Source organism: Amborella trichopoda, chromosome 10 (assembly GCF_054954075.1).
Source record: "Amborella trichopoda isolate Santa Cruz 75 chromosome 10, AtrichopodaSantaCruz75HAP2 v2.0, whole genome shotgun sequence".
NCBI lineage: Eukaryota > Viridiplantae > Streptophyta > Magnoliopsida > Amborellales > Amborellaceae > Amborella > Amborella trichopoda.
In genome coordinates this window covers 41,432,963-41,460,783 of record NC_142345.1, presented here as the reverse complement: position 1 = coordinate 41,460,783, position 27,821 = coordinate 41,432,963, and the positions used below count along the sequence as shown (strand labels likewise).

The following is a 27,821-nucleotide window of genomic DNA, read 5'->3' as shown; positions in this document are numbered from 1 at the left end:
TAAAAATTCTAATCCATGGTCCTTACTTTCCTTCCCTGATGTGCCTTCACAAAACCAAGTCATCCCTTGCAAATATAACAAAGCCTCAAAATTTATCGTGATTTTCTTGAGTATAAACATATTGTTCTCTTCAATTAGACATAGGGAAAATATATATTAACTGGCGTTTGTAAAATGTCGATTTGGATCAGAATTGGATGATTTGGATCATGTATTAGTGGAACCAATTTGGCTCATGTCAGAGCCGGTTCCCCATATGTTTTTTATTTTTTTACTATTTTTTATTAGCCACTTCTCTCAAGTTGAGAACCTTGTACAAGTAAGGCATTGTTTACTCCCTTATGTAAACTCCAATGCAAGAGTGTGTGTCTCTATATAGATACTATGAGACTCTCCCACACCCATGTGAGTAGGACCCCAAAGGATCATCATTAGTTTTTGACAAGGATCTCTTAAAAACCCATTCACTCATGTGATAATTTTTCTAGAGATCTGTGTGAAAATTTAATGGTGATCCTTTGGAGTTCTACTCACATGAGTGTGGAAGGTCTCATAGTATCATTACTCTCATATATATATAATTTTGAGAATATAACCTACCTCAATTAAAAAAGAAAAAAATTCAAATCACACTTTCCATGCACTTGAAATGAATAATGTCTCAAGATTGAACATATACCATCTAATTTTTAGAGTGTGAGATCTAAATGGTGGAGAACTCAGAATTCAAAATTTCTCTTTTGTAAGACTCATCTAGTGATTCTTAGGTAATTCCCAAATTTTTAGATTGAAAAAGTCCTTGCAAGTAGGTCTTTTGCCCGAAAGAGTACGAAATAATATATTCATGAGGAAGTATCTTATACATGCTCTATAATTAAAGTGCCATAAGTTGTTTAGACTCCAAAGTTTCCAACCATGAGTAAGAGCAATTTGCAAATATTTAGATATTCTTTGAGGAAATACTCAAGTGAACTGAAAATTAAAAGTTAAACCTCTCGTGTTAATAACAATGGAGACAATTTTGAAAGGGGATTTGACCACTTAAACGATCAAGCCTTGTTGGGATCCCTATTTTTTTTTTGAAAAAAAACTATTTCATACGACATATATTTCTTGTGAAAAGTATTTTTTTTGTAAATTATTGTTTAGAGTCTTTAGACAACATTTATATGCAACTTAGAAGATAAATTTCTACCTGGAAAATGGATTAAATGCAAGGGATCTCTACTGAGAAGAACATGGAGCATATATAGATAGATAGAAAGAAATAGCTAGCAGAAGATGAAAGTGGAAAGAGTTTTATGTATTCAACTCTATAAGAAAATTTAAGGAAGAAATTAATATTTAGCATTTGGAGAGGAAAATGGAAACGCGTAAGTCATTCTTTGGTCATTACAAAAAAGTTGAGGTTCCCACAATGCACTCTCACTTCTCTCTTCCACCGCCTAACCAGAAAAACCTCTCCTTTAAATTCACCCTTGAAAATGGAGCTTCTCTTCTCAATTTAGTGGCGATTTTTAGGGTTCCTTTCTCCAAATTTGGTGGCGATTTCTGGGGTTACACAGGCACTCAAGCACCCGGTCCGTATGTTGTGACCAGAAGCTTCAGCCATGGCTGAAATTAAGAAGCTTCTGGACCTTCTTACTGAAGAAAATGCCATGGTCGATCTCTCTCAGAGGTTGCGATCGGATAATGCAAAATTAGGGTTATCGGAGTTGGCGTCCATCATAGAACAATCCATTAAAGAGAATGATGATGGAAAATTGGTGTTTCAGATATGGAATGAGTCACAGATTGAATCCCTTTTGTCAGTTTTAAGTTATGTTGTATATACTACTCGCTCACTTACAGGTAACGGATTTATCGGCCATTGTGATCTGATTTCCCCAAAATTGATTCATTTTCTTGTAAATTTAGTTGTATGAGTTCAATTCTCCAATAGTCTCTTTATTGGGCGTAGGACATGTTTTATCTTTCATATATTTGGATTTAGAGTTTATTTTGATTTTTTTTGTGATTCTTTGCTCAGTTGAAGCTGCAGAATCAGCACTTGTTAGGGTTTTTGAGAGCTCTGTGGAGTTCTGCATTTATTACGTTGAGAAATGTGGACTTAATGGTGATCATGGGGCTGACTTACAGGTTAGTTATTATTTAACTTTATTCATGATTTATTTTACAGTAATCTAGTTTAACTTCTTAGTTTTTTATTTCAAGTAATCTTCTAATTTATTTGATAATTATAATTATTTCTAGTTACTTCTCATGTATAAATTTCAATTATTTCCTTTTTAATATATAAATATTTCCTTCTTTTTTTATGTGTATCATGGTTCTGGATTTTTTGGATCACTGAGGAATATATTTGTTTATATTGAATTCTTGGACACTCCTTTTTCTTTTTTTTCCCTTTCCCTGAATCAGGAGAAATCTTCTTTGTTAAATCACTAGTGCTTATAAGTTATAGAATGCACTGGAATGGCCTCCAAACTTAGTAAAATATCTGAATGTCTCCAAAGTAATTGATTGAATGTCTGGATTAGCTGAGGAAATGTTTCAATATCCATCTCTTATTTCTTTTTGAAGAGAAATCAAAGTTGGCGCTATCTTAGGCATGCAATTTAGGACTAGTGCGATTTTAGGAATTGGGACTTCACATGGGGGTCACAATGTGATTGTCATATCCGAGAGATAGGGGCTTTACTATTTTGAGTGTCTCCAATGAGAACTCTACATCTGGACGAGAAACATTTTTAAGAAAATCATAAGTAAAAAAATAAAATAAAAATATTATCAATTGATATCTTTGTCATGTTGCTTGGAATTTTGCTTACATTTGTGTTTCTGTTAAATAATTTAGTTTAGTTTTGCACCCAAACACTTGTATACATCTGATTCTCTGAACATGATATCGTAGTATGCTTACTGGTCTTGCTTATTGGTGGGAACTTCATCCTGAATTTAGTTCTTTTTAGCTTCTTTTGATTTTTAAGAGGATGCCTACATCATGAATAAATAGGCCACTGCATCTGTGAGGTGAGGGTCAGATTTCCAAATGGAGCTGCAATAATTCCCAAGGATTCTGCAATCAAAATTGACGTTCGGAGTGTCCTTTTTTTGGCTTGCTCGACTGCACCTTAGGTCCAAGTCTCATCACTTTCATAGAAGCTAGCTTTTTCTAGTATTGATTAATTCCTCCCCCCAAAATAGCATAGTTCTATTGATTACCAAACACTAAAAGGTTCATCATCAGCATCATAGTTTCCAACTTCTCAATTCGTATATTATGTGAGGCTAAGGAGATTACAGACCTTCTTTTCATTCATTTCACATTTGCTAGAAGGTTACACATTTCTTAGGTGATTCTATCGTCCAGTGTTTCAAAAAGTGCTAGGCGGCTGGGGGTGTCCAGGCCGCCTAGCGCCTGGGTGGGCGCCCAGAACCTGGGCAGCCTTGTAGAAAGAAAAATATCTCTATAGTCTAACGTTATAAGTAAAACTGTATAATACATAAGAATTAGGGATTTAGGGCACCTCAAATGTATAGTACACAAGTCCACATAGCACATGCTCCTCCATACTCTATAACCATAAGTCCATATAAAAAAAGTCACTAACTTTGATTGCTCGATCTCCAAACTTCCTCCTCTAAGATGTTTCTAAGGACTCAAAATCTTCAAAAAAATTCTCTAATAGATTTATAAAACCTCCAAAATTAAATCTAATATCAATGGATGATGCTTAAATCAATTTCTCGTAACTTTGAGAAACCCTTAGATCCTATGGAAATCACCTAAAACTAGTTTTTTTTGGGTTTTTCTCTCTAAAATAGACTCTAATGGGTTTTAGGTTTCAAATGAATCTAAAACCCATAATTTTGCCTCTTTAGTATTAAAAAAAAATGACCAAAAAATGCCTTCTACGAGGGTCATTTCTGCCCCTGGGTGGGGTGCATGCCTGGATGGGTGGCCGCCTAGGCATCGCCCAGGCGTTTTGGACCGCCTTGCCTTTCGCCCAGGCCTTGGGCAGTTCGCTTTTTAAATCACTGCTATTGTCAATGATACCTCTTTGATGTGGTCTGTGTTATCGTTGTTCAAGGGAGATGGTGTTGCCTTTGGATATTTCCATTTAGTGGTTATGGCAGGATGATGATCTTCTTTGCATAGAGTTCATCTTTGGAGCAAGGAGGGGGGTGGAAAAATATATAAATTTCTAAAGTGACCAAAGGGTTGCTATTGGGGCATAATATTATGACCAGGCAGGTGAACGAAGTGCAAATTTCCTTGAAGTAAGGACAAGGATATAATCTTAAGTAAGGACAAGGATATAATCTTTAGAGGTGCGAAATCCATTAGTGGGGTCATTAAAGAGAGAAGAAAGATATTTGTCCTCTCCTTTACATTTCAAAGAAGAGTTTAGCGGCATTGAGGTCATTGACTTGGTTTGAGAAGTAGGATATCACTAAGTAAAGCTTTGAAATCCAAGCCAAATGCTTTGTAGTGGTATCCATGACTGAGGATCAGGAATGCTGAAGTTAAAATCTGCCCAGGTTCGCTCAAAGACCCCTGCGTCTCAAGTGTGAGAGGGTTGATCACGAACTGTGGGGTTTTGGGATTTATGGTGTATTTGCAATCCTCGTGGCATGAAGGTTCTGTTGAAGCAGAAGTTAATAGTCCTTTTACCGGATTTGGGCCATACACTTCTAGTACCCTCATTTGTTGAATATTATTGTTTCATATCCAGCCATAAACAGTCTTTCACTATCATAGTTACGGAGAGAATCTCAGGGCATATATGGTGCTACTCCATTGTGTATGCTGTAATTTACCCGATCGAGAGAAGGGAGCTATGGGAGCACCTCAGAGCCTTGGCACAGCAAAACAACCTACCATTGGTTGTAATTGGGGATTTTAGTGGCTGCAATTGAGGAAAAAAAAGAGGGATTCATTCGGATTTGAAAAATCAAATCAATTAATTCGTATTTCCTTTTCTCGTCTCTATGAATGACTGGATTGGAAGAACAGACGCAGATGGGGTGAGGTGAGAGGCAGCAGCAGTGGAGGATAGCGGACACATTTTAGGAGATTTTGAGGTTTGTAGTGTCCTGTCACAATCCCTACATATGCGAATGGTGTATCTAATTGCATAGCTTTATTGCAGTTGGCCAGAGACATTGTAATTTGAGGGAAATCCATCTCAACTACTCAGCTGTACCAATTGTGAAATGAGGTGTTAGTTGATGTAATTCATTTGTATCTGTGCCTTTTTGCTTAATAATGAAATTTTTTATTAATAAGGAAAATGATCCTTTAAGTCTAAAATGGTTTCCACAAATGAGATAATTGGATTCGGAATATTGTTCGAACAAGGAGGTTGGGATTAACCGCATGACTAAGCGATAACACTCAGCAGGTTAGTTACAGTTCATAAGAAACAAAATGTTCCACGTGTGCCACATACAAAACAAGGAAAAGAAAAAAAAAAAACAAAACAAAGAAAAATATGAGAGAAGTAATGGGTCAAGAAGCTAGGATTAATGAGAGTGGGATTTTTTGTTTTAGGCAACTTTGGACCGATGTAGGGAATGTTATGAATTCTCAAGATCATGAAAATGTTTGGTGAAGATACAGGGGGTTTATGATCCTGCTCTGTTGAGTCTATGGTATCTACAAGCAAAAGAAAAGCATATCCATGGCCTTTCCGAGGCTGTAAGGTCCATGAAATGCCTGGAAATCTGGAGAATATGAAACCGACTAAATCTCTAAAGCTTGGTCCTCAATTAGTTGGAGCACTTGGGGAATGTCTGTGGGAGGAGTGAGCGGGAACAGCAAGATCAGATACCATGAAGTGAAGTCCTTCTCAATAGAAATTTGCTTCATGTAAACTTTCTAGGTGTTTTTTGTAAATTTTATTATGATTGATGTTCTCATCTTTATGAGGCCTTCAAATGCAACATAGATTCCATTACTCATCTTGTTTTGTTTATATCTCAGGCATCATCTCTTTTTCAGTTGTAAAAACAAAAACAGTTGGGCTGCATTTCTAGGCCATCTACATCAACTCAGCTTCTTTCTTATGTCAACCTCTGAGTTTTCATGCTTTCTCCTTTTCTCTAAATCAAAACTGAAATGATAATGCCGGTGTCTATTACTAGGCTATCACTGACGAGTTTTTCTTTATTGACCATTTTTCAAGTTTTATGCTTCTCTTCATTTCTGTTTTTGGCTGTGTATTTGCAGAAAACTGTTATACACCTGCTGGAAATAGCTCTACTTGATAAAGTAGATACAGATTTAGATTCAGTGAAGTTAGATTCTCCGGCTGTTCTTATGGATTGCTTGCCAGTCATCCCTGCTAATTCAAGCAGGGTGAAACAGGACAGATACATGAAGTGTACCCTGCGAGGTAGTAAGTTTAGTGCAAACTGTGTAATTTGTTGTTTTGTGCTTTTGTTCCCTGGCCTTGCCCCCCCCGGGCCTTAACGTGCTTTTATCTCATTCATTACTTCTGGCTTCATGCTTTGCTCGCTAATTTTACCAGACCATCCATCATTTGCTGACTTCTCCCTTCTTGTGTCAATTTAGGGATCAATTGTTCAGTGAAAGCTGAGCCAGTGGACACAGCTATGCTTGCTTTAGCTTCTGAGTATCTTCCAGCGAATAGGCAGGTTTCCCTCTCAACTGAAGATGTGCCCCATCAAGACTGGAATAGCATGATATCTCTTTCACAGCATTGGGCAGTTGTTCATGGGAAGTGCATACCTCGCCTGATTAATATATGCAAAGAGCTGTTAAAGCCCTCACAGCTCTCTGATGAACACAATGGAGATTCACATTTTCAGTCAATAGTAATACTTTCTAAAAGAATTCTATCATTAGTTGCAAGGCTTACAAGGGAAGCTCCATATGTTGCTTCTGATGTCGAGTTGTTACTTCAAGCAGCAGCCTTGGCTGAATTATTGCCTGAGTTGTTTAAACACAGGCACGACCCTCTCAACTTTGATTCTTGTGCTGAGGAGAAAAGAATTGAGCATCACCTTATGGTACTAATGGAGGACTTCTTTCATTTTGTTGAAGCTGTTTTTCATAGTGACAACATCTTCCTCAATATAAAGACATGTATTTCTGCTTCTATGTTGAACATCTTGGATACCCAAGTATGGAGTTATGACAAACACAGTTCCATTCAAAAGCCTCCATTGGTTTTTGCACCTCAGGTTATCATGTATCTCTTGAAGCTCATTGGAGAAGTGCGTACTCAGACATGTCAGGTGCTTAGTTGGAAGCAGAAATCTGATATAAACTCCGTTGAAAATTTCATGAATTCAGAGATTGGTGTTGCTCCTTCCTTTAATATTAGCTCCGAGAAAGTTTCTTTGGTTGAAAGATATACCAGTGAACAGCTTCTTAGGCTTATTTTTCCTATCGGAGGTCACTGGCTTGATGATTTAATACATCTTGCCTCTTTTCTTCATTCACAAGGGGTGAAATATAAGGTGAAAAATGACAGATTGCGCCAAGTTCGTGCAAAGAGTCCTGCTCCTTCTGACAAGGATCCTGCAGTCAGTCATGAAGATGATGCTTTGTTTGGGGACCTTTTTTGTGAACCTGGCCGTCAGGGTGGGATGACTGATACTCGTGATCAACCACCTGTTGCCTCTGATATGATAAATATTGGCACCAACATACCCCTTCAAGGTGCTATTGAGCTACTGACTTTTCTTAAAAGCTCCATCTTTTCCCCTGAATGGGATAGTTCTGTTTGCAAGGAAGCATGCGTGATGCTTCATGAGAGGCATATAAGCATCTTACTTTCCATGCTCCAGTTCCAAGTTTGCCTGTTTGACGAAGGGATACCCAATAGTGCAGTTTCGGCATGCCAGAAACAGCTCGGGCATGTTTCTGATGTAAGCTTTGACCTATTGTACAGCCTCCTTGCACGCAGAGCTTTATCCAGGTGCCTTGAAGAACACCTTGCTAGCCAAATTCTCAAGGTAGAGAAGGGACACTTTGTCTATAATGACTATACTCTTGTTTTGTTAGCTCACGCTATGATTTCTAGGGTTGGTCTTAGTGGGAGACTTTTTAGAATCAAAGTTTTTGAAGCATATATTGATTTCATTCTTGAAAAGGCAAATGATGTGTGCTCAAATTGCCCCAGTCTTGGAGATACATTTGCAGGTCTCCCTTCTCTTTTCCACTTTGAAATTCTTCTTATGGCTTTCCACTCGTCCTCGGTTTCGGAGAAAGTTTCCTTTGCAAAGAGGGTGTTTGATGCTCTTCAGGCAGTAAGCCATACTCCAGCTGAATTCAGCTGCACACTATTGACAGCTTGGTCTTTGCTAGTATCACGGTTGATTTTGATTCTGCGTCATATGATCTATTACCCATCAACATTTCCTTCGTGGCTTCTTTCACATATTCGAACCAAGTTGAGGGAAGTGCCATCTCGAGGAAGCTCTTCTGGGATTGTAAATGATCGTTTACTATCATGGGTATCCACTACCATACAAAGTATCATGGCTGTATGGGTTAAAGATCGACCAGTACTCGGTAATTTGCTTCCTCTATTGATAGATGTTGTTCCTGTTCCTAATTCAGCTTCTTTAGATGGCCAAGTCCTTCAAGATCTAGGTCTGAATCAGGATGATGTACATGATGCCTTCTCACAAATATTAGGATTGTGGAAAGGTAAGAAAGCTGAAGCAGTGGAAGACCTCGTTCTTGAAAGGTACTGTTTTCTACTTTGTTGGGATACACTATCTTGTATTAGGTCTCCATCAGTGAGAGTTGACACTTGGAGCCTTGATTTGGGAAGAATGGATTCTTTCATTCAATTCAGCCATTTCCTGGTAAGCAAGGCTGATGTTACCAGCTATATTGGTAGTGGAAACTTCACAGAAGTTGTCACCAGTGTCCTTCAACAGCTTAGTATTACCCATGAACCATTTCAAGTTAAAGAGAGAACTTGGGACTTTTTAAGGGATGGAGCTTGGCTCTCTCTGATTCTTTCTTTGCTTCAAGTTGGCATCGGGAGGTTTTCTGAAAAGGATGCATTGCAAGGACTGGAATCATGTTGGGTGGAAGATATACACGGGGGCAACTATTTCTTGTCGATCGCTGAAAGTGTTGTGGTTGCTTTGTTTCAAAATAACCAGGTTGGATCCGTGATTGAGTGGCTTTCAGTTCTATTGCATAGATATTTGCACGCCCTTCAAGAGGCATTTGTTATGGCCCTTGATCGCCAGGAATGTGAGGTGGGCTTGTTTTCTTCATCGCTTCTTCTCATACAATCTGGATGTGAACAATGCCCTGAGGCTGAGCTGCTGGAGAAAATTGGAGCCAGCCCTGCCCTGCTAGAATATCTGTATGGTCTTGGGTCAAAATTGAATGAGCTTGTTGAGAGAGAAGATTTAGAGAACCTGAGTCGAGCGTTCCGCAGATCCTTGTTGCATGGTTTTCCTTCACATTTACAAACTAATAGTGGGGCTCTTCTTTCTTGTATTGTCTCTGTGGAAGGGATAATCTGCACATTCGAGAGCTTAATCAAGGTCAAAGATTCTACAGGGGCTATACATATAGACGATGATGTGCTGCTCCGTCTTCTTGATTCAGTCATGATGGTTAAACTTGGAAGGATTTTTGAACATATACATGGAAAGCTTGATGTTATATACAGCTACTTCTTCCCATCTGAGAAAGGGAACTTGGATCATAGTGTGTTGTTCTTACTGAAGCACATGGAAAATTTTCTCAAGGAAGTGGTTTCCAGAGAGAAAATAAACTTGGGTGTTCTTGAAGTTCTAATAAAAAATACTGTTGATTTGGTTGACCGCATCAGGAAAGACCCAGCTAAAGTTGACAGTCTAAAATGCTATTTGGGCATCAACAATGACAAGAATAAAGAGGCCAAGAAGCTTTACCCTATACAGAATGGCAATCTATTGGTTCTTTTGGATGTCTTGGATACTTGTCACACTGAAGCAGTGAGTATGAAGATTCTGCAATTGTTTAATGATCTTTTGTCTGGAGAGCTTTGTTGTAGCCTTAAAGTGGAAGCACAAAAGAAATTCTTGGGAATGGATTTGGCATGTTTATCCAAATGGCTTGAAAAGAAGTTGTTGGGATGCATGATTGAAACTTCAGGAGGAGTTTCGACAGCCAAAGGAAGCCCTGTTGCACTCAGAGAACTGACTCTGAATGTCATAATCTGCCTTGTATCACCATCTTCTGAGATTAATTCGAAAGAACTTCGTCTTCACTTTGTTGAAGCAATGCTTATGTCCCTAGAGGATGCGTTCATGCAATTTGACATTCATACAGCCAAGGCTTATTTCAATTCTATCTTTCAGCTCTGTAATGGAGATTCTTCAATGAGGCATCTTGTGGAGAAAACTGTGAGGCTGATGGACAAATTTTTGTGTGATGAACGATTCCTGGAAGGCTTAAAATTTCTTTTTGGTTTTCTCTGGAGTATCCTAAGTGCATGTGGAGCTAATAAAGGCACTGGGGATAAGTTTTCAGGTAAGCATTGGTCGAGCAGTAGTTCTGGAGCTGCATCCACTATTCCTAGAACAGTTGGCAGTGTCTCAAGCCAAGGTTCAGAGACATTGGTTCTTCCCTCAAGTCAGGAGTCTGGTTCTGCTACGGTTGACTGCGATGCAACTTCAGTTGATGAAGATGAAGATGATGGTACATCAGACGGGGAATTGGCTAGTGTGGACAAGGATGATGATGATGATAGTAACAATGAAAGGGCCCTTGCATCTAAAGTTTGCACATTCACTTCAAGCGGCAGCAACTTCATGGAGCAACACTGGTATTTTTGTTACACATGTGATCTAACTGTTTCCAAAGGTTGCTGTTCTGTTTGTGCAAGGGTGTGCCATCGAGGTCACCGTGTTGTCTATTCTCGCTCGAGTCGTTTCTTTTGTGATTGTGGGGCAGGTGGTGTTAGAGGAAGCAGCTGCCAGTGCTTGAAGCCTCGTAAATATACTCCTTCCAATAGCGCTCCAGTTCGAGCTACAAATAATTTTCAGCCATTCCTTTCTTTCTCTGAAGATGGAGAATTACCTCCTGATAGTGATTCAGATTTTGATGAAGATGGGCTTGCAGACATTGAGAGCTCTTTCAAATTATCCATCCCAAAGGAGGAACAAGAAGGACTTGCACGCTTGCTGATGAATGTTGATGTTGAGAGTCTGCTTATTCAGCTTTGCAGTAGATTACTACCAGCTGTAACAGGCAGAAGAGAGTGTAATCTCTCAAAAGATCAGAAAGTGGTATTGGGGGATGATAGGATTTTGTCATACAACACTGATCTTTTGCAACTGAAAAAGGCATACAAAAGTGGATCATTGGATATGAAGATCAAGGCAGAATATTCAAATGCAAGGGAACTGAAAACCCATCTGGTTAATGGTTCCCTAATCAAATCTTTGCTCAGTGTTAGCAGGCGTGGCAGACTTGCTGCTGGGGAGGGTGACAAAGTTGCAATTTTTGATGTGGGGCAGCTAATTGGACAGCCATCAGTTGCACCCATAACAGCAGATAAGACCAATGTGAAGCCTCTTTCAAAAAACATTGTTCGCTTTGAGATAGTTCATATTCTTTTCAACCCCTTGGTAGAAAATTATCTTGCTGTTGCAGGTTATGAAGAATGCCAAGTCCTTACTGTTAATCACCGTGGGGAAGTGACTGATCGTCTTGCTGTTGAACTTGCTTCTCAAGGTGCTTATATTCGGCGGATAGATTGGGTTCCTGGTTCTCAAGTGCAACTGATGGGGATCACTAACACTTTTGTCAAGATCTATGATCTGTCTCAAGATAATATAAGTCCCATGCATTACTTCACCTTGGATGATGATCTGATTGTGGATGCGACACTTGTTACTGCACCTCAGGGGAAAATATTTCTTCTTGTTCTCTCAGAACTTGGTCGCTTATTCAGGCTTGAATTGTCTATGGGAGGTGACGTGGGGGCTAAACAAATGACTGATATCATCGAACTTGATAAAGCTCCACATTCGAGAGGTCTTTCTTTGTACTTCTCATCAACCTTCCGATTCCTTTTCTTGTCCTATCAGGATGGTACTACCTTGATTGGCCGCCTGGATGCCAATGCAAAGACTCTTACTGAAATATCTGCCATTTATGGGGATGAGCAGGATGGTAAATTGAGGCCTGCTGGGCTGCACCATTGGAAAGAGATGCTTGATGGTAGTGGTTTCTTTGTTTGCTTCTCTTCTCTAAAGTTGAATTCGATACTTGCTGTATCTATAGGAGTCCATGAGTTACTAGCACAAAACTTGCGACATACTGGAGGAAGCTCATCACTATCTCTTGTTGGTATAGCCGCATACAGGCCTTTATCGAAGGACAGAACCCACTGCCTTGTTCTATATGATGATGGAAGCCTGCAGATATATTCAGCTAATTCTTTGGGATCCAATTCTGGATCGAATTTGACCTCAGATCATGCCAAAAAATTAGGATCTGGAATCCTCAGCAGCAGAGTATGTTCTGGTTCCAATCCAGAGTTCCCTCTCGACTTCTTTGAGAAAACTGTTTGCATTTCACCTGATGTGAAGTTGGGAGGTGATGCCATTAGAAATGGTGATTCAGAGAGTGCTAAGCAAAATTTGGTATCGGATGATGGCTATCTAGAAAGTCCCAGCGCTTCTGGTTTTAAGGTTAGAGTCTTATATCAAAACTCACAAACTGAGACTTCTTTCAGATGAGTTGGTGCTAATTACTTTTTTTTATTTAGGAAATTGTATACGTGTCTGTTTTTTTTTAAAATAGAATATGGGTGTCCTAATACTTGATGACCCGCTTGCTTTGTTTTGCAGATAATCGTCTTCAATTCAAATCCTGATATTGCCATGGTTGGTTTCCGTATACATGTCGGAAATACTTCAGCAAGTCATATTCCTTCTGAGATCACCATTTTCCAGAGAGTTATTAAACTGGATGAGGGTATGCGTTCATGGTATGACATCCCATTCACTACTGCTGAAGCACTTTTGGCTGATGAAGAATTTACAATCTCTGTTGGCCCGACCTTTAATGGCTCTACTTTACCCAGAATAGATTCTTTAGAAGTTTATGGTCGACTTAAGGATGACTTCGGTTGGAAGGAAAAAATGGATGCTGTTTTAGACATGGAGGCCCATGTACTCGGTGCCACATCTGGGGTTTCTGGGCATGGAAAGAAGTATCGGCCATTGCAAGCTGTTTCATTGCAAGAACAGGTTATAGCAGATGGACTTAAGCTCCTATCTGCATATTATTCCTTGTTTAGGTCTCAGGCATGCGCTGAAATTGAGGATGCAAAGATAGAATCCTGTAAACTGAAATGCAAGAAGCTATTGGAAACAATATTTGAAAATGACAGGGAGATTATGTTACAATGTGCTGCCTGCCATGTTCTTCAGACGTTGTTCCCAAAAAAGGAGATGTACTATCAGGTATGCATCTCTGTGAGGCTTCGATTAGCAAAGACTTTGAAAATATCATTTTAGCAATGTTAATTATGATTTTTTTTCTCAGGTCAAAGATGCTATGCGTCTTCTTGGTGTTGTAAGTGCTTCGCCAGTCCTTGTCTCAAGGATAGGAATTGGTGGAGCAACAGCTGGATGGGTAATTCAAGAGTTTACAGCCCAAATGAGAGCTGTGTCTAGGATTGCTTTGCATCGTAGATTGAATTTTGCTGCTTTTCTGGAAACTCATGGTAAGTCCTTGAAATTGCTTCACTTGAAATTTCAAATTATATTTGCTGTAATATCACGAAGAAAAGCCGTACTGTTTACCTGTTCTAATGTAGTTCTAAAACTCAGATTTGGCTCAAGACTCACCATAGTTGTGAGCTGAGTGACTCGGTAAGACTTGCCTGATTATTGAAACATATCCAATAAAGAAAGCCATTGTGAGTCTTGGACCTGTCTTTAAATCTCAGCTACTATTCTGTTGTTACGTACAAGCTGTAGACAATGTTGGTGTCTGGCATGGATGCCTTGCCTGACACGGTTCCCATGACAAATCCTTGACAATTTGTCATGACATGGCCGTACAGCATGGATATACCAACATGTACAAATGGAATACCTATCCATAAAATTAAAATTTCAATTAACATGTTAATTTTGCAAAATTAGAGCTTGTGATTACTATCATGCAATGCTTTGTTTGTTCCAGTTCATTTAGTTGCGATAGGTCATGTATAACTTGGCGAGTGATGCAATTACAATGCAATTCATGATGTAAATTATGGTTTAAAACATTTTTATCATTTATTAAATTAGTTTATATAATATTGATACATTTGTGTGAAGGACAGTATGGTCTTTATTCCATTTTTTTCCCCTTTATCCACTGCTTTATTATTTATTTATCCGAGGTAAAACAACTTGTTTGGACATAAAAAAATAGCATACAAAATATACTTGGTATGGACCTTGGCAACTTAACGTCTTTAAAAATGAAACCTGGTAGGTTTTGGGGTAGGTTAAAGCTTCTGAAATGTTCCAGGGAGGAGTGAAATTTTAGTGCAATTGAAAATGAATGAGTTCCCTTTGTGACATGTCAGGACACTACTTTTCTTGTGATATGCATGCCATTGCCACATTGATTCTCCCTGTTACAGGTTCTGGCGTAATTGATGGACTTATGGATGTTCTTTGGGGAATACTGGACTTGGAGCAACCTGACACACAAACTATCAACAACATTGTCATACCCTCTGTGGAGCTGATCTATTGCTATGCAGAATGCTTGGCTTTAAATGGAAGCAATGCATCTGCAAAATCTGTCGCACCTGCTGTTCTATTGCTCAAGAAACTTCTTTTTGCTCCTTACGAGGCTGTACAGACTTCAAGCAGGTGTTTAATTTGTATCCAATTTGTTTGATTGTAGTATTTTAACTAAGGGTGCGGTTTGTATAGAGCCTATGCTCTAAACAATCAAATTAGAGCCTACCTTCAAATAGTGTCGAAAAGTGTGGTTTCAATACTGGAAATCTTTGTGCTAGCCAAATATATTTTCATCTTTATTTATAAAGTTTAAAGCTTCAAAAATAGTGTAGATTGACATATCTACGAAAACTTGAAAATATTGAAAATTGACGGTCCAAAAATGCGTTACAAAATACACTATTTCCAAAACTTGAAATCCATTTTTTTCTCATGTCCATACATCTTGATGTCGAGATGATCAATTTGAGGCTATTTGGGTATCAAAACAACCTCTTCTAGTGAAATTTTTGAGGTAGGCTCTAATTTGACTGTTTAGAACCTTGGCTCTATATAAACTTTTCCCTTTAACTAAACCTTGAGGCATTAACTGTTTTCATCTTTTTCATTTTCTTCCTCTCCCCTTTTTTCAGCTTGGCTATATCATCTAGGCTGCTCCAGGTTCCATTTCCAAAGCAGACAATGTTGGCCACTGATGATGTTGTGGAGAGTAGTGCATCAGCCCCTGTAGCTTCTGATCCAACCAATGCAAATGGTGGGAACACACAAATCATGCTTGAAGAAGACTCTACCACGTCATCTGTTCAATATTGCTGTGATGGTTGCTCCACTGTTCCTATACTTCGACGAAGATGGCATTGTAATGTTTGCCCTGACTTCGATCTATGTGAAGCTTGCTTTGAAGTAATGGATGTAGATAGGCTTCCCCCACCACATTCTAGAGATCACCCTATGTCTGCAATTCCTATTGAAATTGATTCTCTTGGGGAAGATGGGAACGAAATTCACTTTGCAATTGATGAACTAAGCGATCCAAGTCTACTTCATGGCACTACCAATAACAATGTGCAAAATTCACCTCCGTCCGTTCATCAATTGGAGCATAACGAATCTGGAGAGTTCCCTGCTTCTCTAATTGATCAGAGAATAGTGACAATTTCAGCTGCAAAGAGAGCCGTGAATTCATTGTTACTTGGCGAGCTGATAGAGCAGCTGAAAGGGTGGATGGGAACAACTTCTGGTGCTCGTGCTATACCCATTATGCAACTGTTCTACAGGTTGTCATCTGCAGTGGGTGGACCTTTCATGGATAGCTCAAAGCCTGAAAATTTGGATTTAGAGAAATTTGTGAGGTGGTTTTTGGATGAGATCAACTTGAGTAAACCTCTTATACTTAAAATGCGTTCATCATTTGGGGAAGTCGTTATCCTTGTGTTCATGTTCTTCACCTTGATGCTTCGAAACTGGCACCAGCCTGGCAGTGACAGTTCTCTACCAAAATCGGGGGCGACTTCTGAGACACAAGATAAATCTGTTTCCCAATTGGCATCATGCCCCTCGACTATGGGTTCCTCATCTGCAAATGATGATCAAGACAAAAGTGAGTTTGCTTCTCAGCTGGTTCGAGCTTGTTCTGCTCTTAGGCAGCAGCCTTTTATCAACTACCTTATGGATATACTACAACAGCTGATGCATATTTTTAAATCACCTTCTTCAAATCTTGACCCTGGGCATGGATTATCATCTGGGTCGGGTTGTGGTGCATTGCTCACTATTCGTAAAGAATTGCCAGCTGGGAACTTTTCTCCTTTCTTCTCAGATTCATATGCCAAAGCCCATAGGTCAGATTTTTTTGCCGATTATCACAGGCTTCTGTTAGAGAATACTTTTCGTTTGGTATATGGCTTGGTTAGGCCTGAAAAAGTAGAAAAATCTGGGGAAAAGGAGAACGTCTACAAGGCTCCCATCAACAAGGATTTAAAACTAGACGGTTATCAAGATGTCCTTTGTAGCTACATCAGCAATCCTCACACAACATTTGTGAGGCGGTATGCGAGGAGGCTTTTCCTGCATTTGTGTGGAAGCAAAACCCACTATTACAGTGTAAGAGATGCATGGCAGCTATCAAGTGAAATCAAGAAACTCTTCAAGCTTGTAAATAAATCTGGTGGTTTTCAGAACCCTCTCCTATATGAGAGAATTGTGAAACTGGTTAAGTGCTTGTCTGTGATATCTGAGTTAGCAGGGGCTAGACCAAGAAACTGGCAAAAATATTGCTCGAGGCATGGAGATGTTCTCCCCTTCTTGCTGAATGGTGTCTTCGTTTTTGGTGAGGAGTCTGTCATCCAAGCTCTTAAACTTTTGCGCTTGGCATTTCATACAGGGAAGGATACAGGCCAAGCTCAACAGAAAGGAGAGGTGGGAGATGCGGCAACGGGCTCTAACAAAGCTGGAACACAATCTTCAGATTCAAAGAAGAAAAAGAAATCAGAAGAAGGAAGTGAAGCTAGCTCTGAGAAATCTTATATTGACATGGAACAGTCAGTTGAAATCTTCACTGACAAGGATGGGAAGGTCCTACAGAGCTTTATTGATTCATTTTTGCTGGAATGGAACTCATCGGCTGTTCGCCTTGAGGCCAAATGTGTTCTTTATGGTGCTTGGCATCATGGCAAACGATCTTTTCAGGAGACACTGCTGAAGGAACTTCTTCAGAAAATGCATTGTCTCCCCATGTATGGCCAAAATATCACAGAGTTCACAGAGCTCCTGACATCTTTACTGGGAAAGGGAGCTCCTGATAATTGTCTGAAACTCCAGGAAACAGAACTTGCAAATTCATGCTTGACTTCTGATGTATTGAAGTGTATCTTTGATACACTTCGTTCCCAGAATGAGCTTCTGGCCAATCACCCAAATGCTCGTATTTACAATACTCTGAGTGGTTTGGTTGAGTTCGACGGCTACTATCTTGAGAGTGAGCCCTGTGTTGCGTGTAGCTGTCCTGAGGTTCCTTACAGTCGCACAAAGTTGGAATGTTTGAAATCTGAGACAAAATTCACTGACAATCGCATTATAGTGAAATGTACTGGAAGTTACACAATTCAATCGGTGACCATGAATGTGCATGATGCTCGCAAGTCAAAGTCGGTGAAGGTTTTGAACTTGTATTACAACAATAGGCCTGTTGCTGATCTTTCAGAACTAAAAAATAATTGGTCTCTGTGGAAACGTGCAAAGAGTTGCCATCTTGCCTTCAATCAAACAGAGCTGAAGGTTGAATTCCCTATTCCCATAACTGCCTGCAACTTCATGATTGAACTGGACTCATTTTATGAGAATCTCCAAGCTTCTTCTCTTGAGTCCTTGCAGTGCCCTCGCTGCAGTCGTTATGTCACTGATAAGCATGGGATCTGTGGCAACTGTCATGAAAATGCCTATCAGTGCAGGCAGTGCCGTAACATAAATTATGAGAATTTGGATTCTTTCCTGTGCAATGAGTGTGGGTATAGCAAATACGGTCGTTTTGAGTTCAATTTCATGGCAAAGCCAAGTTTCACTTTTGATAGCATGGAGAATGATGAGGACATGAAGAAAGGGCTCATCGCAATTGAATCAGAATCAGAAAATGCTCATAGGAGATATCAACAACTTCTGGGATTTAAGAAACCTTTGCTTAAGCTTGTATCTAGCATCGGTGAGAGCGAAATGGATTCTCAACAGAAAGATACAGTTCAGCAGATGATGGTCTCCTTGCCCAGTCCTTCTTGTAAAATAAACAGGAAGATTGCTCTTCTTGGTGTTTTGTATGGTGAGAAGTGCAAAGCTGCTTTTGATTCAGTGAGCAAGAGTGTCCAGACTCTCCAGGGCCTTCGTCGGGTTTTGATGAACTATTTGCACCAGAAGCATTCAGATGATATGATGGCCTCATCGAGATTTGCAGTTCTTAGGTCTCCAAATCATTGTTATGGATGTGCCACTACATTTGTTACCCAATGTTTGGAACTGTTGCATGTGTTGTCAAAATACCCACATGTTAAGAAAGAGCTTGTTGGTACTGGCATATTGTCTGAGTTGTTTGAAAACAATATTCATCAGGGCCCCAAGACGGCTCGCATTCAGGCAAGAGCTGTTCTTTGTGCATTTTCAGAGGGTGATGCAAGTGCAGTGACTGAGTTAAACAATCTGATAAGAAAGAAGGTCACATATTGCCTAGAGCACCATCGTTCTATGGATATTGCCTTGGCGACTCGTGAGGAGTTGCTATTACTTTCTGAAACTTGTGCTGTTGCAGATGAGTTCTGGGAAGCTAGATTGCGAGTTGCTTTTCAGCTGTTATTCTCTTCGATCAAGTTGGGTGCCCGGCATCCTTCTATTTCTGAGAACATTATTTTACCATGCTTGAAAATGGTATCTCAGGCTTGCACCCCTCCAAAATCTGAATCAGTTGATAAGGAGCAAATGTCGGGGAAAACCACATCAGTTCCACCGACAAAGGATGACAGTAGTGGAGATTCACACTCATCTATAAGTGGCCTTGCTAATGGGAATAAGTCACAGTCTGTATCATCAGAAAAGCACTTGGATAGCTACAGGAAAGGGCAGAATATTCAGTTAGTAAGCTATTCCGAGTGGGAAAAAGGAGCCTCTTATCTTGACTTCGTGAGGAGGCAATACAAAGTCTCGCCGGCAGTCAAACCTATTCAGAAGTCTCGAAAAGACTCCCAAAGGGTCGATTATCTTGCTCTTAAATATGTCCTGAGATGGAAAAGGCGTGCTTGTAAAGGAACGCTTAAGAGTGCATTCTCAACATTCGAACTGGGATCATGGGTTTCTGAAATAGTCTTGAGTGCATGTTCACAGTCTATAAGGGCTGAGATGTGCACGTTAATTGGTTTGCTTTGTGCTCAGAATTCATCTAGGCGGTATAGATTTTTGAACTTACTGATGGCGCTTCTTCCGGCTACTCTTTCTGCTGGGGAAAGTTCTGCTGAGTACTTCGAACTATTTTTCAAGATGATTGAGTCAGAAGATGCAAGGTTGTTTCTCGCTGTAAAGGGATGCCTGAGTACTATATGTAGGTTGATAACTGTCGAGGTGGGAAATGTGGAGTCACAAGAAAGGAGCCTACATATAGACATATCACAGGGCTTTATTCTACACAAGCTCATTGAACTTCTCAGCAAATTTCTTGAAGTGGCAAATATTCGAGCAAGGTTAGTCAAATTTTCCTGTAGTTCCCATCTCATGTTGAAGTCATTGAATTGATTGAAGTTTTGGCAATTATTTGTTAAAATGGGGTTAGACCCTATGCTGAAATGTGAATGCAGCTGATGGCAGGCATCTGATTGTCAGCCACTTTATCATCAGTTTTGGCCGTAATGGCCATAATTGAACCAAGATATGAACTTGGCTTTCTCATCCTTTTTATGACAATGGTGAATTTTCCTTCTTCATTTGAATCTAGGATTTGGGTGAAGTTCAGTCAAGAATCTGAAGAGATTCTGTAGTTGCCCTTTGATTTTCCCTTTAACTTAAATTCTTAATAGAAAATGAGTCTGAAATCTAATTTCAGCTTCAGCTCTGGGTTCTGGAGTTGAAGTTTGAAATGAAATCTTGGGTTTTTATGTTGCTTACTTTCTGTTGATGGTGCAAATAGGTTCATGCGAGATGAGCTTCTGTCTCAAGTATTGGAGGCTCTTCTTGTCATCCGGGGTCTTGTAGTACAAAAAACAAAATTGATAAGTGATTGCAATCGGCTATTGAAGGATCTCTTGGACAGTCTTCTGCTTGAGAGCAGTGAAAACAAGCGCCATTTCATACGAGCCTGCATTTCTGGTTTACAGATCCATGGAGAAGAAAGAAAGGGACGAACATCTCTGGTATGGGGATAGATAAGCAGTAGTCTTTGTTTACTCTATTACAATGACTTAAAACTCCTGTTCCAGGATTTTTGTAAACTCCTTGTTCCCACGTTAAAAAATTTCTTGTGATCAAGCTTGTTATCAGCTGTGATATTGTTGACGATTCAAGTTAAACTGAAGTATTGGTTTGTATTAGTTTCTCTTTGTAGCTTGGGTTTCTTGAAGATAATATTGTGCATTCTGATGCTTCTTGGGAGTTGTACATAACGTACTGTCTTTATATTCGTCCTTCTCATGGCAGTTTTCTACTATGAATGCAGTTTATTTTGGAGCAGCTTTGCAACATGATATGCCCATCAAAGCCGGAGCCAGTCTATTTATTAATACTGAACAAAGCACATACTCAGGAGGAGTTCATCCGGGGTTCAATGACTAAGAATCCTTACTCCAGTTCAGAGATTGGTCCATTGATGCGTGATGTCAAGAACAAAATTTGCCATCAGTTGGACTTGTTAGGTCTCCTTGAGGATGACTATGGTATGGAATTGCTTGTGGGTGGCAATATAATATCTCTGGATCTCAGCATTTCTCAAGTTTATGAGCAGGTCTGGAAGAAATCACATAGTCAATCACCAACTCTCAGTACTGGCTTGCTATCTGGTGGTGGATTTAATTCCAATAGAGATTGCCCACCTATGACAGTGACTTACAGGCTTCAGGTCTGTTGTTCATAATTTGTTGTGTACGGATCTTACTTTCTTGTAGAAATTGAAATCTCTTTCAGACTTGGGAAAATTGATAATTAAATTCTCATAGATGTTCATTTTCTGCTCTAAGTTTATTTGAGAATTTTTTTTTGTCTTGTCTATACGCTCTGGATTGCCTTTATTATCATTGCGTAACAATGCTCTATCGATGGCATTCTTCTTCCACTAAGGCTCACTTGTTCATTTTTAGTTGTTAAAAGACCTGCCTCTGTATCTGATTTTTTGGTGGTCACTGACATTTACAGGGATTAGATGGTGAGGCTACAGAGCCTATGATCAAGGAATTGGATGAGGATAGGGAGGAATCACAGGACCCTGAAGTTGAGTTTGCTATAGCTGGTGCTGTGCGGGAGTGTGGTGGACTGGAAATAATTTTGAGCATGATCCAGGTATGTAATGTTATTGTCATGTTATTTTTTCTTGAATTTCTCGACAGTCTTAGGCATACGCTTCCGCAATATTTGAGCAACAAAAGATATATCTCCTTGGTTTTCTGTCTCTGCTTTGTCTTAAAAAATAATATGTTAAGAGTCGATCCTTGACTAGTATCGGACCATAGAAATGATAGACCTGTTTGATTCATTTTTCAGAAAAGCAAATATTCCTCCAATTATCTGAATCTAAGACACCATAGCCTTTTTCTGAACGAAGCTGTGTATTGAATTTCATGCAATCAGGAGTTTTTTGTATTTCCTCTGTCTTTGACTCCTGGATCTTAATTGATATTCTGCTTATGATTCTTCTCCTTCTTTAAGGAATTATCTTTTTTTGTGGATTCGGGACATATGATTATTAGCTTCAGCATAGGAAGTTTCATTCCTCCTACTTATGCACTTGTTGTTTGAATTGTTGTATGATGATAGCGGCTGAGGGACGACGAGCTCAAGTCTAATCAAGAGGAGCTGGGATCAGTTCTCAATCTCCTCATGTATTGCTGCAAGATTCGGGAGAACAGGCGTGCCTTATTAAAGCTAGGTGCACTGGGCCTCCTCTTGGAGACAGCTAGGCGTGCCTTCTTTGTCGATGCTGTGGAGCCTGCAGAAGGCATACTCCTGATTGTTGAGAGCTTGACGATGGAGGCTAATGAGAGTGACATTGGCATCTCAGAGAGTGTGCTTGCTGCTTCCAATGAAGGCACAAGCTCGGGGGCCGGTGAGCAAGCAAGAAGGATAGTCTTGATGTTCTTAGAGCGGCTTTCCCACCCTTCTGGCCTCAAAAAATCAGCAAAGCAGCAACGAAACAATGAGATGGTGGCTCGAATACTTCCCTGTCTCACATATGGAGAACAAGCTGCCATGGAAGTGCTGATACAACACTTTGAGCCTCATTTGCAAAATTGGGGAGAGTTTGATAGGCTTCAGAAGGAGCACCAAGACAACCCTAAAGATGAGAGCTTGGCTGAGAAAGCAGCTGCTCAGAGGTTTGCTGTAGAGAACTTTGTGAGAGTATCTGAGTCACTTAAAACGAGCTCGTCTGGAGAGAGACTCATGGACATGATTCTAGAGAGAGGGATTACTGAATTAGCTGTCGACCATCTTAGAGAGAGATTTTCCATTGTTGGGCAGGATGATTTCAAGTCTAGTTTGGAGTGGGCAAGTGGTTTGAAGCTACCATCTGTTCCAATAATTTTGTCGATGTTCAAGGGGCTTGCAGTAGGCCATTTGAGGACACAAAGGTGCATCGAAAAGGGCGGTATCTTGCCATTGTTTCATGCTCTTGAGGGAGTTTCAGCGGAGAATGAGATTGGCGCAAGAGCCGAGAACTTGCTTGATACGCTAGCTGACAAGGAGGGGAAGGGGGATGGATACCTTGGGGAAGCAGTGCACAAGCTAAGGCATGCAACGCGGGATGAGATGCGGCGACGGGCTCTGAAAAAGCGAGAGGAACTATTGCAGGTACTTAAATTTTCTTCTATATGAATTCATTATGGGTGGCAAAAATAGCCAGTGCATGACTTTAGATGAATATTTTCATGAAAATACTTGTATTTCTTATGTTTGAAATCTTAATTCCCTTAAACGAGATACCAGAGTTCAAAACATGCTTCACCAAATAAAATTGCTTCGAATATATTTGCATTTACTTGACAATTTGTACTCCCATCATCAAACTTCTATAGAATCATTCAAATTATACTTAAAAATGCCAGTCTTTTTTAAGTGAAATAATTTCTGAAATATTGGTCAATTTTTTTTGTTTTTGTTTTGAAGGATGTTACTTGATGTTGATCACTCATCAAAATAAAAAATTTAGAAAATAAATGATTTATTTTTATTTGTAAGAGCAGTTGACATTATAAAATAAGACCTATTGGATCTAGATTTTTTTTGGGGAAATATCCTTGTACCATTAATTTTTGGTTTTCATATCTCAATAGACCCAAATATTCAAAATATATCTCCTAACCCTTTTACTAACTTCACCCACTTTTTAACTATTTTTTTAGCACGAACAAATATAAAAAAAACATGCTCATTCTAAACCCTTCCTATCTTTACGTGATATATTCCCCCCAAATTTCTCTCTCTTTAACATTCACCCTCTTTGTCTCTCTAACGGGGGAGAGAGTGTGAGAGACACGGAGGGGTGAGAGAGTAGGAAAATAGGTAGGGAGAGATTTAGGGGAAAATCACGTGAAGAGAGAGAAATGATGGTGTTTAGAAATGATTTGTCTTTTTTATGTTTGTTTGAGGCAAAAAAATAGGTTTAAAGGGGATAAAGTTAGCTTAGGGAATTAAAAGATATAAAATTTAGAATTTTTATGACCCAATATATGTTTTTACACCTTGGGTCTATTGAGATATAAAACTTAAAAATGGGGGGTATGGAGATATTTTCCCTTTTTTTTTTATTAACTTTTGTTTTGAAATGTAATTATTGGATCTAGAATTTCATTAAAACTGCTGCATTATGACCAAGTCCTTGGTTCCTGCCAAAATATTCAAGTTCCTACCTTTGTGAGGGTCAAATGACCTTGAACTTTTGAAAAAATCATAGACATGCATTCATTTTTGTGGCTGATATCCTATATATTTCCAAAAACAGAGATTTTTATTGAACTTTTGTTGAGCAAGTTTTGGGTTGCATATCATTTCCAGCTAAATTATTATATCTGAAAGAGTAAGAAGGGGTAGGGACTTTTGAATCTTCTCTCTTTTAAAGCTTTTTTCTTTCCATTGTTTTATGTGGGGCACTTTACAATACCACTTGGTCAATTGTTGAAAGAGAATTTGGGATATCACCTTATTTCGTGATGGCAAGTCTTTATCATATTGAGATGGAACGTCACATACAGTAGTTAAAAGGGGCACCCACCATTCATTCTCTATGGCGGATGGTGGAGATTAACTTTACATTGGTTAATTTCCTAGTGGGTGCCACTGCAATAGCCTCCACCATTTGATGGCTGCTCCTTTGGACTACAATTCAGTATACTCTCTTTGGATCAATGTGTACTTTCCTTTTCTTTATATCCATTTGACACATGCTTTTAACTTTTTATCCTCTCCCCTTAGGGTCTTGGGATGCGACAGGAGCTAGCATCTGATGGCGGAGAGCGCATTGTTGTTACCCAGCCAGCCATTGAGGGCCTAGATGAAGTCGAAGAGGAGGAAGGTGGCCTTGCTTGCATGGTGTGTAGAGAAGGATATACACTCCGGCCCAATGATATGCTTGGTGCCTACTCTTATTGCAAGAGGGTTAACTTAGGGGGTGGTGAATACGTATACACAACAGTTAGCCACTTCAATGTCATCCATTTTCAGTGTCACCAAGAGGCCAAACGGGCAGATGCAGCACTCAAAAACCCTAAAAAGGAGTGGGAAGGTGCGGCACTCCGAAATAACAAGACTCTGTGTAATTGCATCTTTCCACTTAGGGGGCCTGCTGTGCCTATTTTGCAATATAGTCGTTGTGTTGATCAGTATTGGGATAACCTTGGCTCACTTGGGCGGGCTGATGGTAGCAGGCTGCGGCTTCTCACTTATGACGTTGTACTGGTATGTTCACTTTCTCACTAGCCTCTGTATTTCTTTATTTAAAATTTGAGAGGAAGCACTTATCATTGAGGCACTCACTCGTTTGCTTCTTTGTTTCTACTCCCATTTGGCTGCCTAACGCCCCCTCCCTCCAAAAAAACAAGAAAAAAAGACCAAATTAGGCTGCCTGTCTCTTGGTTCATTTCTTACATGATGTAGAAGAATTACATATTGAGAACTTGAAGACTTCTGATTTACCCAATTGTTAGTTTTGTTGAATTTTCATCGCAGTATTTTAATCACTTATAGTATGGTAGTTTTCTTGTGAAATTTGAGGTGGATCACTCAGTGATCCTAGGACACCCATAATTTCTTCGTTTGTTGTGTTGCTCTCTTCCCATTAGCCTGCCTTTTCTCTTTTGATTTGTAACATTGTCAATTTCCTGTGAAAATTAAAATGGGCTGTTTGTTTTTTCATACTTTCCTATGGACCCACATATTTCTTCAATTAGCCTGCTCATGAGCTTTGTTGTGTGTGTGTGCATGAGAGAGAGAAACTATGCTCACACCTACATCCTCTTGCAGATGCTGGCTCGCTTCGCAACGGGTGCCTCTTTCAGTGCCGACAGCAAGGGTGGGGGGCGCGATAGCAACTCTCGCCTCCTTCCTTTCATGCTCCAGATGAGCTGCCACCTCCTCGACCAACCTGGATCTACTCAACGATGTTCCCTTTCCAAATCCATCTCTTCCTATCTCTCTCAAAACCCATCTCAATCACAATTGGATCCACCAAAAACCCCTCCTACCCCTAAAACGCCTTCTCCCCAAAGTGATGAAACAGTCCAATTCATGATGGTTAATTCCCTCCTTGCTGAACCTTACGATGTGTGGGCCCATCATCGGCTTGCCTTTCTCCAACGCGGGCTCCACCATGCCTATGCCCAATACAAGCAAGGCAGATCTACCCACTTCCGCCTCTCACCCGAATCCAGCCATCGAAAAGATGATCCAGCGATGCCTGGCTCCAGTAGTGGTGAGGACCTCTTCGCAATAGTGCAACCAATGCTTGTATATACAGGTCTCGTTGAGCAGTTACAAAGATTCTTTAAGCCCACAGAGGTTTCCGGAAAGCAGGAATCAGGTGCCGGGAAACCTGAAGCTGGAAAAGAGGTGGAGGAGTTGGAGGGGTGGGAGATGGCGATGAGGGAGAAGCTGCTCAATGTTAGAGAGATGGTGGGTTTCTCTAAAGAAGTGTTGGGGTGGCTCGAGGAAATGCAAGGGGCTGAGGATTTGCAAAAGGCTTTTGATGTGGCTGGAATTTTGGTGGATGCTCTTTCTGGTGGGTTTTCAAGTGTTGAGGAGTTTGTTCGGGCTTCCATTGCTACCTGAAATTAGCATGTAAGTCGAGAAGTTGTGAATGGATGCCAGAAAATAGTGCCGAGAACTCAAGTTGTGGAGACAGGGAGATAGAGAAGAGATGAGGAATGGCATGGAGCTATATGTTGTTGGGGGGTTTTACTGATTGTGCTTTGGCTGCTTTTACTGAACCTGGAGGATAATTGTTCAGAGATGGGAGTTTCTCTGTTATAAAGGTTTCTTTTTCTCTCTGCCTTGAAATATCTCATCTATGAACTCTTTCCTCTCTCACATTGCCTGACCTTTATTATTGCACTGCCATTCCCATCTTCTTCAGTTTCCGGGGGGTGGAGTCGGGACGGTATACGAAATGGAAAATTCATTCTCACATTATGGGGGTTTGAGCTGGTTTGAGTTTGCCAAGGAGTTGGCAGTTTATTGCATTGGAAAAGAAGAGTAGGTTTTTGGGATCTAGGGTTTTATGCTTGGCTTTCTGGAGGATTTGGTTGAGATTTTTATGGTCTTGTAAGTTTGTACATGTGCCTCTTTTATCTTTTTCTCTGATTTGACTTGCAAATGTATTAGTATTTGCCCCAAAAGTTTATAATTTGGAAGGGGCCAACTCTGTGCAGGCTTACGGTTTGCCCGTTTAATGTATTATGGACAAATCTCTCTCTCTCTCTCTCTCTCTCTCTCTCTAACAAATCTCTCTCTCTCTCTCTCTCTATATATATATATATATATATATATATATATATATATATATATATATATAAAGCTTACATAAATCTCATTGTTAAGAGGTGTTTTAAGTTCAAAGTGTTCAGAGGAGTGATACTTTGTGGACATGCAAAAAAGGGTTTGCTGGGTATCCTTATTTCATGGATCATACCTCTAAAGGGGGGTGAGTATTTGACAAAAAGAAAATAATAAAAAAATAAATCAATAAATAATCAAAATGAGTTGACCTCTTTTGCATTTTATGCAAATTAACGTGGGAATTATGTATACCCTGCTCGTTGTTCTCAAAAGGCTTAAGCCCCATCTTGATGTCCCAACCAGTAACATGTTGAATGTAAGCGGTTGAACAGTGCATTTTTCCTTTTTATAGA

The 27,821-nt window shown here is 39.8% G+C and overlaps 1 protein-coding gene across 2 annotated transcripts; it reads left to right on the top strand.

Annotated features, from left to right (window-relative positions):
• The first annotated feature begins 1,276 nt into the window (after window positions 1-1,276).
• Window positions 1,277-27,377, top strand: LOC18433925 (auxin transport protein BIG). 2 transcript variants are annotated; one of them, XR_002280935.2, is made up of 15 exons: window positions 1,277-1,851; window positions 2,030-2,139; window positions 6,236-6,401; window positions 6,581-12,687; window positions 12,847-13,464; window positions 13,547-13,727; window positions 14,640-14,874; window positions 15,378-19,961; window positions 20,405-20,627; window positions 20,930-21,328; window positions 21,622-21,765; window positions 22,240-23,271; window positions 24,892-25,374; window positions 25,939-26,945; window positions 27,047-27,377. XR_002280935.2 is itself a non-coding variant. In XM_020667161.2 (14 exons), exons 1-14 carry the CDS (start codon window positions 1,611-1,613, stop codon window positions 26,740-26,742), a joined length of 15,327 nt encoding a protein of 5,108 aa, XP_020522820.2. In that variant the 5' UTR covers window positions 1,277-1,610; the 3' UTR covers window positions 26,743-27,377. The 2 variants fall into 2 exon arrangements, 1 of the variants encoding a protein (XP_020522820.2); XM_020667161.2 differs by having other exon boundaries at window positions 25,939-27,377.
• Window positions 27,378-27,821: the final 444 nt, after the last annotated feature.

Coding starts and splice junctions, on each gene's coding strand:
- LOC18433925 (XM_020667161.2), top strand. CDS start 1,611: ATGGCTGAAATTAAGAAGCTTCTGGACCTTCTTACTGAAGAAAATGCC. Junction 2,140..6,235: donor ATCATGGGGCTGACTTACAG/GTTAGTTATTAT, acceptor GTGTATTTGCAG/AAAACTGTTATACACCTGCT. Junction 21,329..21,621: donor CAGTGACTTACAGGCTTCAG/GTCTGTTGTTCA, acceptor TGACATTTACAG/GGATTAGATGGTGAGGCTAC.